The sequence below is a fragment of the Neoarius graeffei genome, chromosome 18, assembly GCF_027579695.1.
Source record: "Neoarius graeffei isolate fNeoGra1 chromosome 18, fNeoGra1.pri, whole genome shotgun sequence".
In the NCBI taxonomy this organism is placed as follows: Eukaryota; Metazoa; Chordata; class Actinopteri; order Siluriformes; family Ariidae; genus Neoarius; species Neoarius graeffei.
Window position 1 is genome coordinate 26983423 of NC_083586.1, and position 14595 is coordinate 26998017.

Genomic DNA, 14595 nt, shown 5'->3' on the forward strand with positions numbered 1-14595 from the left:
AACTTGAATGGATTCCGAAGGATGAATTTGGCCCTGTATATTATAAACAAGTAATCGTATGGTTCCTCGTAAAATTAAGGATCAGTTTCACTTGTGATTTTTCAAAGTTTCAAAACTTCGAAATCCCTCGTGAAATTAATCCTTAATTTTACTCGGCCCCATACGATTACCTATACTAATCCCTGCCCACACTAACGCGCCTGAAAACGCATTTCACATGACCATGCTGGGATAAACAACTGATTGAGTTCCTTTTCTTCCAGGAAGGGCTTGGGATGTACTGTATGTAGGGATGGCAAAAACTAAAAAAAAAAAAAAAAAAATCTTGACCGACCACCGAGCCTCATTAGCCGGTTAAAGTCGGTTAACCTATGAGTTTAAACAGGGATGCAAACGGCGCGCCTTTTGGCGGATGCCGCCTTTTTCATGGCTGAATCGTGCAGATCCGTTTTTTTTTTTTTTTTAGGGGGGGCGTTGGAGTGTCTGAATAATTTCATCAGAGTAAATTCTGTATTAAAATTACTAAATAAGCAAATGCCGTTACAGTCCATGAAACATAGGAAGTATGAGAAGAAAACAGTAAATCAGAAAGCTGCACAAATGTGCGCAGCTTTCCGATTTACTGTTTTCTTCTCATACTTCCTATGTTGCATGGACTGTAACGGCATTTGCTCATTTAGTAATTTTAATACAGAATTTACTTTGAAATTATTCAGACACTCCAACGCCCCCCCCCCCCCCCCCCCCCCCAAAAAAAATCGGATCTGCACGATTCAGCCGTGAAAAAGGCGGCATCCGCCAAAAGGCGTGCCGTTTGCATCCCTGTTTAAAATTCTAGAATTGGAATTATTAGAATCTATTCTAAATCTAACCGCGAGCATCCGCACATGCAGTCCCAGTCGCTGCCCTCCACTCACATTCCCTTTTCTACAGCACGAAACGTTTAGTGAAACGCGGCACTGATGTCGAGGGGTTTGTATTGGAGCGGAGGACAAATGGCTCCAGCTTAGACGGTTTCAGTTGGCCATGACGGCGTTGAAAATAAAGTCAAGTGCTAGAAGAAGCACATAACATTCAGTGATGGGAATAACGGCGTTAAAATAAAGGCTGTTATAACGCCGGGTAATCTAATTAATTAGCTACAATCGTTAGAAAGCCGTTACCAATATCAACACGCCATTACTGCATGGTATTGAAGTTGCTCTGAAGCCGTCACCGACTCGGCTCACAGACATAAAAGCTGCGTTTGTCACTCCCCCTCCAGACACCGCTGTCGTTTCATTCTCTCCCCTTCCCTCCAAAAGTCGGCATCTGCGCCTTTAGTTTGTGTGGAGAGATATGATCTGCAGTAACATGCATTGTTGGCTACAGACCGAAACATACTTTCAGAATGCACTGGCCAAGGCAGGACTAAACTCCATGTGCCTTCTAATAATAATAAAAAAAAAAACAGAATAGTAATTTGTAAGCTAAAAAGCCTGTGTCCACACTTTTTTTTTTTTTTTTTTTCTCTCACCGAGTGGCAGCTGTCTTCAACTGGGGCGGGACATGACTGAATGGGTGTTTCTGATTCGTCAGCTGTCGTCCTTACACCGCATGGCATGCTTCAAGTGTTTACAACACAGAATTCCAGGTTCTCTGCTCCAAAATCGGCAGCTTCAAAACGATTTTTTTTTTTTTTTAACCGACAACCAAAAAAAAATTAACCGGTTGACGTTGATTCGGTCAACCACCGGTCAAACAGTCATCAGTTAACATCCCTAACTGTATGCGTATCGAATGTTTCATAGGGTTAGATGTGTAACGACACCTCTAACCCAATGAAACATTCGATACACATACAGTACATTCCAGTTTGTATAGAGAATTCCAGGAACGGAAGGCGCACATAATAATCTCAGACTGAAAGATTGTTGAAGTGGTGGGTTCAATACAGTCTTTATCAGGAGAACCAATTAAAGCTGTTTGAATCCTTCACATATCTCGGAAGTGAAATCAACTCCACTAAACATGAAGTGACATGTCGTATAGCTAAAGCTTGGGCAGTCTTGAACAAACTGCAAATAGTCTGGAAGTCGGATCTATCTGATGACCTAAAACGGTTTCTTTTGCGCCACAGTAGAATCAGTCCTGTTGTATGGCACCACGACTTGGACTCTGACTAATACCCTCGAATCCAAACTCGTTGGCACTCGGATGCTGAGAGCGGTCCTTAAAGGAACAGTCCACTGTACTTCTATAATGAAATATGGTCTTATCTGAATTGAGACGAGCTGCTCCGTACCTCTCCGAGCTTTGCGCGACCTCCCAGTCAGTCAGACGCAGTCAGACGCGCTGTCACTCCTGTTAGCAATGTAGCTAGGCTCAGTATGGCCAATGGTATTTTTTGGGGCTGTAGTTAGATGCGACCAAACTCTTCCACGTTTTTCCTGTTTACATAGGTTTATATGACCAGTGACATGAAACAAGTTCAGTTACACAAATTGAAACGTAGCGATTTTCTATGCTATGGAAAGTCCGCACTATAATGACAGGCGTACTAACACCTTCTGCGTGCTTCGGCAGCGCATTGATATCTGAGCTCCGTATCAATGCGCTGCCGAAGCGCGCAGAACGTGTTAGTACGCCTGTCATTATAGTGTGGACTTTCCATAGCATAGAAAATCGCTACGTTTCAATTTGTGTAACTGAACTTGTTTCATGTCACTGGTCATATAAACCTATGTAAACAGGAAAAACGTGGAAGAGTTTGGTCGCATCTAACTACAGCCCCAAAAAATACCATTGGCCATACTGAGCCTAGCTACATTGCTAACAGGCGTGACAGCGCGTCTGACTGACTGGGAGGTCGCGCAAAGCTCGGAGAGGTACGGAGCAGCTCGTCTCAATTCAGAGAACAACATATTTCATTATGGAAGTACGGTGGACTGTTCCTTTAAAGTGCATATCCTGGACCAAAGTCGTGTGTGGGTTTTTTTTTTTTTTTTTTTTTTTTTTTTTTAAAATATACATGAAAGTATGTCCCTTTACACACTCATCCAGAAGGGTAATTTTGCACAAGGCCATCTGTCTACAGCAGGAAAAAATAAAATAAAATGTGTCTGGAAAAATCCCAAGGGAGTCTGGAGCCAGATTCGTGACGTCACCTGCGGAAGCGCCAGCAGGCTGCGAGAGCTTTGCACGGTTTCAGTGCACAGCCTGTGTAGACCAAGCGCTCCCATTTCTCTCTCATTGTCCGGTCCTTTGGGAAACGATGAGTACTAATCCCATCAAGATTGGTGTTGCTACACCCTCCTACGCTACATCTGTTAACCATTTTAATAATTACGCGATAACGTTGAAGAAATTTGCAGAAAACCACCAGGTCGTTTTCTCATAAACACACCAGCGCTGACGGAGGATTCAGAGGGAGGCGTCCCGCACGCGACATCACGAAAATCAATGTTTGCCGGGAAATCCAAATGCCAAGTTTTTTCCGAGGCGGACCAATTCGCTTCAAATGGTTTGATTTCAACTGAATTTTTCTGGTATTGCGCAAAATGCAAATTGTGACGGATATTTGACAAGTTTAATATAAAATAGGAGAATTACATTGATCTTGCTCCTGAATTTACCCGTGATATGCACTACAACATCCCACCAAATCACAGCTCGATCCCTGAAATCTCATCTACCTTACATGAGCGTAGAATGCGTTTTGTTGGACACTGCTGGCGAGCAAAACAAGAGCTTGCAAGTGACCTCTTGCTATGAATTCCTCGTCATGGCCAAAAAAGAGCTGGTAGACCAGCCACCACGTACATTGACCAACTATGTAGAGACACCGGTTGCCTACCTGAAGATCTGCCGATCTTGATGCAAGATCGTAATGGATGGCGTGATGGGATGCTTGTCCGAGCTAGCTCGACTAGATATGTGTCGTCTCTGACCACCACGCATGACTTGATACCATTTGTAAAGGTGCAAGGAGAAGGGGATGCCACTTCTCCTCCACTGTCTAAAAGCAAAATCTCACTATATCTCGTTGAGAGCCTCGATTCTCAAAAGGTTTCAGCAATTTAATGTTATTTAGTTTGTTCAGCTGTTACCAAATCCATAGCGTCTTTCCAAACTTGCCTAGATGACTCAAAGCAGTGTTGCAGATCACTGGTCAGTCGGTGTTGAACAGCGGTCACGCCGACAAGCTGCTGGCTCAGTCTTAAAGGGTGAATTCTTAAAGGTGTGTTTCAAAGTATAGTGAAAGAAAAAAAAAAAGCAGGTTCTAGCGAAATGCAGTAATGTTAGCTACTGAAATGTGACGTGATGTACTGCTTCAAATGTTAAATTATCCGGTAACTGGAGCAACCCTAGTCCAGAATTGCATTGATTTTTCGCTGAGCTCTTCTATTGATGACTGGAGAGTCGAATCACTCCGTAAAGTCGTCTCCAGTACGTCTCAAAGACTTTCATTGGGGTTATGACTCTGTAAACATCCATACATGGGATGTACATTTGGGTAGTCAACCGACATCATTTTTATTGCCATAACGTTGCTGATCCTAGACCTGGCCTACTGAAGCGATAGGGCTCAGTATCACTTTGAATTTTATCGAGTCCACATACTGTAGTACTGTACTCGTACGAAGTACTGTAATTCTTACACTATACACCCAGTTGGGATGTAAATATCCTTTAAATTAAACCTGAAAGCCTGTACTTGGAGCTCATTCGTTATCTTTCAACTCCAATATACAATGGATGGGGAGAGAATCTTGGTTAATGTACGAATATTTGTGGATCTGACTGTATGGTCAGGCGGGTTTTTTTTTTTTTTTTTTTTTTTCCCCCCCACGGTGCGGTTTCCATCAAATCCTGTGCTCTGACTGGCTGGCGAGTGGGTCCGTATCCTACGGTACGGACCCCGGTTATGGACCTCTGGCGACTCGCTCGTTCATGACAAACATGGTGGAATTTTTTGTCAACATTTTATCTTATTTTTAAAAAAAAAGACATCAAAAATCTTATAAATGTTTGCCAGCATTCTCAGGAGAATAGCATTAATTTTACAGCATGGATAGCGATAACGACAGTGTTCACAGCGAAAGCGAGTTTTACTACCCTGAGGAAGAAGAAATAAAAGAAAACATTTCAGGAGAAAGCTAAAAACCTGTAACTTGCTAACACCGAGCAAAAACATGGCTGAATCCTGAATGACTCCTATTTGTATAAATAGGGGACTACATAGGCGGCAAAATGTAGTTTTTTTCCTGCCATGGAAGTGCACTTGTATACCGAGGAGGAAGCCATTTGCATTACAGCCGTGAATGAGGATTCAAAATGGCGGCTCGGCTCGGTTTTCCCTTTCGGGCGCTCTCGTTTTCTGTTAGAATTTGGTGGTGAAAAAAATAAATATTTACCAGCTTAAGGTCGGTCCGAGACCCAGAGGGCCTCGGTCACGGTATTTCACAATACGGACCGACCTTAAGCTGGTAAATAACACACACATACGTACATTTGGAGGCTACTTTGCAAAATTTTCCAAGTCTTGGTTTTGGTGGTAATATACAAGTTCAGATATAAATCTGGACTACTTGTAATGTTTGTAGGCTGCTGTTTGATAGTTAATTATGCAGGGGAACTTTGTGCATAAAAAGAGCCCTGAAACCACATGTATAGGAAATTGGTATAAAAAAAATTACATCAATATGCAATTATTATCTCCATAATAGGTGTTTTGTGGCACACAGCCTTTTTTTTTTTACTCGGGTCAAAAGCATGGTTCATACATTAGATACCCATTTAACCCTTTAAGGACCTAAACTACTGAGCGGGATCAGTTTGAACCTCCGAGGTGGTGTGGTGTGGTGTGCTGCTCAGTCTATTCAACTGACATAACTTTTTGCTTTTAGGAGTTTGTTACTCTATAGATTCTTTATCTAAAAGTATGTTTGTTTCAAGATTGAAGTGTTTAACAAGGTGACTGATTTTCTGTTGGGGTCCCATAACGCTTGCAAAAATATTTCCGCAAGTTTAGTTTAATTTATTTGTCACATAAAATATAGATTACACATAAAGTATAAATTACAACAAAAATAAATATATACATATGTATAGCAAAAATAGGGAAAAAAAAAAAGAAATGGATACAAACGTGACAGGAGAAGAAAACAGGGCGTAAGCCCCAATTGACATTCAACCCCCACAGATTACAAAAATATAAAAACTTATGACGCATTTAGGATAGTAAAAAAAAAAAGAGGGGGGGGGAAAGAGGGGGGAAAAAATAAAAAAATAATAAATAAAATAAAAAATAAAGAAAAATAAAAAAAAATAAATAAAAAATAAATAAATAAATAAATAAATAAATTAAATAAATAAATAAAATTAGAAAATAAAAATCTGTGCGTGTCTATCTTTGCCTATCTGTATGTTTGTCTCAGATGTCTGCCATAATTAAGACTATGACTACGTTCAGACTGCACCTTGAAACGACCCATATCCGATTTTTTTGCCCATATGCGACCTGTATCCGATTTGTTATTGACAATCTGAACGACACAGATCCGATTTTTTTCACATGCGACCCAGGCCGCTTGGATATGTGGTCCTAAATCCGATGCATATCCGATATTTTCACATGCGACTGCAGTCTGACCGGACAGGTCGCATTCATGCGACCTACACGTCATCAACAAGAGACAAACGTCACTATTCTGCGTTGGCTAATCCCGCCTCTTTGGTGGAAAACATTTGTACAGTTTTCAGAATTTAAATAGACTTTTATAGAGTTGATCAAGCTAATGGTGGATTTGGTAGGGACCTGGATGTTGATCTGTTAGCCTGATTAAATAAAACAGTTTCTATAACTGATTTATAACTTAAACCATCCTGTATTACAAGATTATAAGATTGTTCTGGAAATTTCCAGTAATTTGACACCTTCGGTCTCATTAGTCTGCTGCCCACATTAATCAGATTATTGTGTGAGTTCCGCCGCCGCCACAAAAACCACATCGCCAGGTCTCGCCTCGTCTCCATCGCAAACTGCACTGGTGTTTCTGCACCTTGAGCCAGCGCTGAGAGAAGTTGCAGAATTCAGCTGGCTATAAACAATCTCAATAAATATTTATAAAAATGTAGAAAAAGTTTATTAATATGACGAAATAAATATGTGCAAATTATTAAGCCTGAATTAAGAGTTTGGTAATACAGCGGCCGTATCCCAAACGACTGCCTACTGAAGCTCGAGTGCACTATATAGAGTTTAAACATCCATTACTTCCTAGTAACATGTAGTGCACTTGTATAGAAATTAGAGAGACATTTAGGAGTCAACCCTCGTTACCAGGCTACACGTTTTCATTTCAGTTCAGAAACAAAAACACACACGAGACCTCACACTTTAACACTAACCAGATAATTAAACAAACAAAAAAGAAATCTTTAAATTTGAAGGGTGCGCTTTTTTTTGTTTACGTATTACGTAGATGTGCTTATATTACGTGTCAATTTGCGCATGCGGGACACTTTTGGGCCGTTTTCCGTTCATATTGGAGATCGCATACAAGTCTCATATAATTGGTAATGTGAACGGCCTAACAAAAAAATCGGATTTCACAACAAATTGGATATGGGTCGTTTCAGGTTGCAGTCTGAACGTAGTGCATAACTCTTACAAATTGTAGATAACTAGTGAACCTCTTCGTTATAGAGTTACTGAAATGTCTGATGCTCATATCCCGTGCACGCTCCATACACAACCACAGACAACAGATTCCTCATCCCTGCACCGATCCTGTAAATATATGCTTTGTGCTAATATGCTAATGCTTAATAACATGTCCACATAACTCAATAAAAAGCTGGGATAGGTGAGTCCTTATTTGAATAAAAGATTTTATTAGAAGAAAATTTTGAAAGCTGCACATGTCAAATATAATGTTTTGAATTAGAAGCATCATTCGTTTTTTTACTTTTTCATTAATATGGAATATCAGACGATGAGTTCATTGCATCATAAACATGTGGACACATTTGAAGGTAGCTTAATATGCATGCTCTTAGAAAATGCTCATTCTGTTTTATTTCTGGTCATAATGTGTTACTGCTTTTATCTTCATGTTTTGTGTTTGACTCCTTAAGCCAGCATCTCACTGGGCTGCGACAAATTGCGAACGTCATTTGCAAGAGAGTTTCAAAAGTGTCTTGAACCATTCGCGGGACTTCTGTTTCCTTGCATGAGTCGCAAAGTGTCGCTCCTTCGTCGCTGAAATTTTGAACATGTTCCAAAAAATCGTGCGACACAATTTCTCTCAAAATGGCCGCAAACGCGTCGCTGGCGTCGTAAAGCCGTCACGAACCCTTCTCGAGTCAGTTTCCGTGAGACAGGAAATGCGAGTGTATCTCACTGGGCTGCGACTAGTTGGAGACACAACAATTGCGATAAAATGTATGTGAATATCAATTCAATGTGATTTCAAGTGAAAATTGTCGCTAATTTGTGTATTTTATCGCAATTGTTGTGTCTCCAACTAGTCGCGGGCTGTCGCAGCCCAGTGAGATGCTACCCTTAGGCAAAATGTTACTACTTGATGTAGTTTGGACATAAAAAAACAAACTGCTAGCAGCTTAGTAATAAATGTCTCAATTTCTGGAATGAGGGATTGTGAGCTGAGTTCTGGAATGTAGATAAGCTATAATTTTTTTTTCGCGGTGCGGTTTTCATCAAATCCCGCGCTCTGATTTGGCTGGCGAGCGAGTCCGTATCCTATGGTACGGACCCCTGGCGACTCGCTCGTTCACAACAACAAACATGGTGGCAATTTTTGTCAACGTTAACTTTTTTTTATAAAGATTTATAAGATTTTTATCAAAATCTTAAATTTTTGCCAGCATTTCTCAGGAGAATAGCATTAATTTTACATCATGGATGGCGATAATGACAGCCTTCACAGCGAAAGCGAGTTTTACTACCCTGAGGAAGACAAAAAAAAACATTTCAGGAGAAAGCTAAAAACCTGTAACTTGCTAACGCCGAGCAAAAACATGGCTGAATCCTGAATTGACTGTTTTGTATAAATAGGGGACTACATGGACGACAAAATGTAATGGTTTTTTTTTTTTTTTTTTTTTTTCCTGCCATGGAAGTGCACTTGTATACCGAGGAAGAAGCCATTTGCATTACAGCCGTGAATGAGGATTCAAAATAGCATTAATTTTACAGCATGGATAGCGATAATGACCGTGTTCACAGCGAAAGCGAGTTTTACTACCCTGAGGAAGACAAAATAAAAGCAAACATTTCAGGAGAAAGCTAAAAACCTCTAACTTGCTAACACCGAGCAAAAACATGGCTGAATCCTGAATGACTCAATTTTGTATAAATAGGGGACTACATAGGCGGCAAAATGTAGTTTTTTTCCTGCCATGGAAGTGCACTTGTATACCGAGGAGGAAGCCATTTGCATTACAGCCGTGAATGAGGATTCAAAATGGCGGCTCGGCTCGGTTTTCCCTTTCCGGCGCTCTCATTTTCTGTTAGAATTTGGTAAAGAAAAAAATATATATTATTTACCAGCTTAAGGTCGGTCCGTATGATGAAATACCCTGACCTCGGCCTTGAATACTGACCTCAACCCAGAGGGCCTCGCTGGTAAAAATTTTTTTTTTTTTTTTTTTTTTTTAAATTTACTTTCTCAAGCTCTGTAGCAATAGTGTAAAATATTTCTGGGTTTATGTTCTCTATGTACTTGTTTCATTTTACTTGATATCATGTAAATGTATGATTTTTATTCACAAAGTTAGTAAACGGGTAATTTAAAAAAATTATAATGGACAAGTGATATGGATTTTTTTATTTTTTTATTTTTGTTTTTAAAAATGTTTTTACATGTGATATTTAGCATTTCCTTTTTTTGGTGAAAATGGTGATTGCTGACATTACTACATAAAAATAATTAGTTTGGGATGTAAATAAAGGGTTAATACTGAGAAACCAGACTTGGCAAATTTTGCAAAGTAGGCTACATATGCTCCCTGACTGTTTTATGAATAGGGAAGAGAAGAGCAAGCGCAATGAACAGCAAACAGAGGCTTTAATCAGGAACTGCACTGCATGGTAATTGATGACGGGTATATGCCAAGTTTACCAGATATGGCTGATGAATGTTGCTGTAAAATACAGTGGTGCTTGAAAGTTTGTGAACCCTTTAGAATTTTCTATATTTCTGCATAAATAGGTCCTTCCACAACATTTTGATTGGATTAAGGTCAGGACTTTGACTTGGCCATTCCAAAACATTAACTTTATTCTTCTTTAACCATTCTTTGGTAGAACGACTTGCGTGCTTAGGGTTGTTGTCTTGCTGCATGACCCACCTTCTCTTGAGATTCAGTTCATGGACAGATGTCCTGACATTTTCCTTTAGAATTCTCTGGTATAATTCAGAATTCATTGTTCCATCAATGATGGCAAGCCGTCCTGGCTCAGATGCAGCAAAACAGGCCCAAACCATGATACTACCACCACCATGTTTCACAGATGGGATAAGGTTCTTATGCTGGAATGCAGTGTTTTCCTTTCTCCAAACAGAATGCTTCTCATTTAAACCAAAAAGTTCTATTTTGGTCTCATCTGTCCACAAAACATTTTTCCAATAGCCTTCTGGCTTGTCCACGTGATCTTTAGCAAACTGCAGACGAGCAGCAATGTTCTTTTTGGAGAGCAGTGGCTTTCTCCTTGCAACCCTGCCATGCACACCATTGTTGTTCAGTGTTCTCCTGATGGTGGACTCATGAACATTAACATTAGCCAATGTGAGAGAGGCCTTCAGTTGCTTAGAAGTTACCCTGGGGTCCTTTGTGACTTCGCTGACTATTACACGCCTTGCTCTTGGAGTGATCTTTGTTGGTCGGCCACTCCTGGGGAGGGTAACAATGGTCTTGAATTTCCTCCATTTGTACACAATCTGTCTGACTGTGGATTGGTGGAGTCCAAACTCTTTAGAGATGGTTTTGTAACCTTTTCCAGCCTGATGAGCATCAACAACACTTTTTCTGAGGTCCTCAGAAATCTCCTTTGTTCGTGCCATGATACACTTCCACAAACATGTGTTGTGAAGATCAGACTTTGATAGATCCCTGTTCTTTAAATAAAACAGGGTGCCCACTCACACCTGATTGTCGTCCCACTGATTGAAAACACCTGACTCTAATTTCACCTTCAAATGAACTGCTAATCCTAGAGGTTCACATACTTTTGCCACTCACAGATATGTAATATTGGATCATTTTCCTCAATAAATAAATGACCAAGTATCATATTTTTGTCTCATTTGTTTAACTGGGTTCTCTTTATCTACTTTTAGGACTTGTGTGAAAATCTGATGTTTTAGGGCATATTTATGCAGAAATATAGAAAATTCTAAAGGGTTCACAAACTTTCAAGCACCACTGTAAGTGAGGGAGCATATTTGTGCATTTTACGTTTTGTATTTGTAAAGGATTTAAATACAGGTTTGCCGACGGTACTTGGACATTTTAGATTAATTTTAACATACTGGAGTGGGCTTGAATTTTTGTTCCTGTAAGAAAAGGAGCTGAAGATGGGTTGGTGTGTATGAACCCCATATCCACATTCGTCTGTCCATTTTCATTTAAGCCATACAATACATCAAAGTGCTGACACCAGGCTTGTAGGACTCGTGACTTGACTTGGACTTGAGCATTGACTCGGACTCGTGCATGAACTGCATTCGGACTTGTAAGTTGTTGACGAGGATTTTTTATATTTTTTTTTTGTAATGTGCCATAATTTCTGCGTCTACATTCATTTTTGTACTAATTTCATGCAAGAGTGTCACACCGGCGCGCCTTGGAGACTCTCGGGTGCACTATGGACAGCGCACACGCCAACTGGACTCTCACGCGTACCGTAAACGACGCTCACCTGCACAGGATGAAGACGCTGATATTGAAAATCTGAAAACGCACTCACTTTGCGAAGTATTGAGTTGCATTGCTGATACATTACCGAGCCTTGTTTGGGTTCCTGTTTCTCGTCTTTGATTCTGCCGAGTCTACGATAGCCTGTTTGTGCCTCGCTCGACCTGTTGCCCGTTTTATGATTTTGCCTGCCGTTCTGGATTGTTTTACTTGTCTTCACTTGTATATCTGTACTTGCATCCGTCTCTGACAGAATACTTCACACTCCTTGACAAAGAGAATGCGCATTCACATGTTCAGGAACAAACTAATGTTAATGGCACGGTTGGAGTCTTGTTCTCGGACTCGACTCTGATCAATAGTGGACTCGACTTTTTTAAATTTTTTTTTTTAAATGACTTGGACTTGAACACTGGGGACTCGAGCCTGGACTCGGGCTTGAGGTTTAGTGACTCGATTACAGCACTGGCTGACACTAATCTGCGTTTCTGATTATGGAATGGGTGTATTACAAAATGTTGAATAACTGAGGACACCGATCCCCTTAGCTAGGACGAGTAGATTGATGATGAAAATGGCAATTGTTTTAAAGTCAGAGTTTGGAAACGATTAGAAATGAATTCCAAAACAGTTTACTGGTTTATTTTTCTGCACGTTTTCGGTGTCCTCTTATCCCAACCATTCTGTAATGTAGATTTCTGTTGTAGTGAATTTACATGCTGACTCTCCCTCCTCCCACTTTTTTCCCCTCCCCCCAAGAGTCCTCTTTTTAACGTTCATTTTCCACTTTTGCTTTCTTGCGAACAGGTCTGCTATGCTAAGGAGCTAAAGGAAGGTTTTGTGGAGTATACAGAGCAAGTTGTCAAGCTGATGGTTCCCTTGCTTAAATTCTACTTCCATGATGATATCCTTTTGTTTGCGTAGATTATTATTGTGTACTTGGAAGCTACAATGTTTTGGCTGTGTTTTCTTCTTCCTCCCCTTTCATACACATTTCAGCTATTCTCATCCTTAACCTAATCTCCACGTGTGCGAGTAGCTGCTGCCGAGTCCATGCCTCTGTTGTTGGAATGTGCACGTGTGAGGGGTCCAGAGTACCTCACTCAGATGTGGCATTTTATGTGCGATGCTCTCATCAAAGCCATCGGCACGGAGCCAGATTCAGATGTGCTGTCCGAGATCATGCACGCTTTTGCAAAGGTATATTTATTGCGTTTGGTTGATGCCCTTATCCAGAGTGGCGTACAGAAGTGCTTTGAAATTGTAGCCTGGCAAGCCAGACTAAATGTGAATATTTAGTCTGGCCTCGATCCGTAGACATTTCCGACGGGGGTAGGAGGAACAACCCGCTGTCTTTCAAACTGTCTCTGTGCGTATAGGCCAACGCTCTGACCAATCAGCGCAACAGTGACTGTGACGTAGTCAGAGCGACAGAAAGCAGTGGGGGAGGCCTTGAAATAAATAATTTTTCAAAATGCGTATTAATTAATAAACAGGTTCTAGATATTAAGAAGTTTGGAGATGATGACCACAAGTTTGGAGTCTGTACCACATTTTTTTTTTCCAAGTGTTTTTCAAGGGTTTGCTTAAACTGTTTTTGAGAGTTTTTATTTAGTGGTGTTTGGTGAAATAATTTCCCTTAAATTTAAAATAACGGGAAAATAAGAAACAATCAAAAAGTAATGTTTCAAAGCTGTTTATTAATTCTTCGTACTGCACAAACTAGCCCCATCCTTTTGGCTACGAGCGGAGCCAGCTGGTAGATCAGACTTTTGCCATAGCCGGTCAGCAAAACAGCGAAAACGTCCTTCTTGAAAAGGAATGAGCGGAGAGCCTCTTCCTGCTTATGTTTCAACGAAAACTCCAAGTCTAATTCTTCTAAAACTGATTCCAAAGTGGAGTCAAACGCGCGCTGTTCACTAGCCGTAGCCATCTTTCCTGCTGTGCTTTCTCCAGCGTCGCGCAGCTTTGTCGTCACTCCTGCAAAAGCCCACCCAAAGAATCCAAACAAAAACCTTGCGTTGTGATTGGCGGGCACGATTTGATGCCCGGGGTGTTTTTGTTTATATGGTGCAAGGCTAGACCCATTCGCTAGGCAAAAATATTTTTGGCCGCTAGGCGGGTGGGTCTAGTTTACTAGGCTATTGAAATTGGTCAATAAATACATAAAACTGAAAACTACCAAAGTTTACGTTTGAGTAAATTTTTTTATGCCTCCGCCACCATAAGGTGCAGGAGGCATTGTTTTCAGGTTGTGCGTCCATCCTCAGGCCATTATTAAAAAATGTTCTGTTTCCGGTCCACCGGCTGGGTGAGTGCCGTTTGTGCGGTTTAAATTTTTTTTTAACGCCGGTTTTTTGAGGTTTTTTTCGGGTTCGTAAATCTAAAATTAAACTTGACATTTCCGCATTCCCAGGGCTTTCCACTAAGGCTCATACTAGCCAGCCATGACAAATAAGTAGCCAGCCGGGGGGAGTGAACACAAAATAAACTCCTGTGCATGCAGTTCCCAGGATTAAATGTATTTTCCACAGACCATTTATGTATTCACTTTACTCAAATACAAAGTAAAATGGTATGGAATCAATTTTGTGCCAAAATGTTCATACAATACTTTTGAAATATCAAACAAAAACGACAAATCAAAATACAAAAAAAGGAAAAAAAAAAAGT

The 14595-nt window shown here is 40.5% G+C and overlaps 1 protein-coding gene across 2 annotated transcripts in view; it reads left to right on the forward strand.

Annotated features, from left to right (window-relative positions):
• Positions 1 to 14595, forward strand: part of kpnb3 (karyopherin (importin) beta 3) — a 131836-nt gene that overhangs the window by 96403 nt on the left and 20838 nt on the right. For both annotated transcript variants that reach the window (XM_060898618.1, XM_060898619.1), the window contains exons 18-19: positions 12730 to 12826; positions 12950 to 13122. In XM_060898618.1, coding sequence (XP_060754601.1) covers positions 12730 to 12826; positions 12950 to 13122 — 270 coding nt within the window. The remainder of the gene's footprint in view (positions 1 to 12729; positions 12827 to 12949; positions 13123 to 14595) is intronic.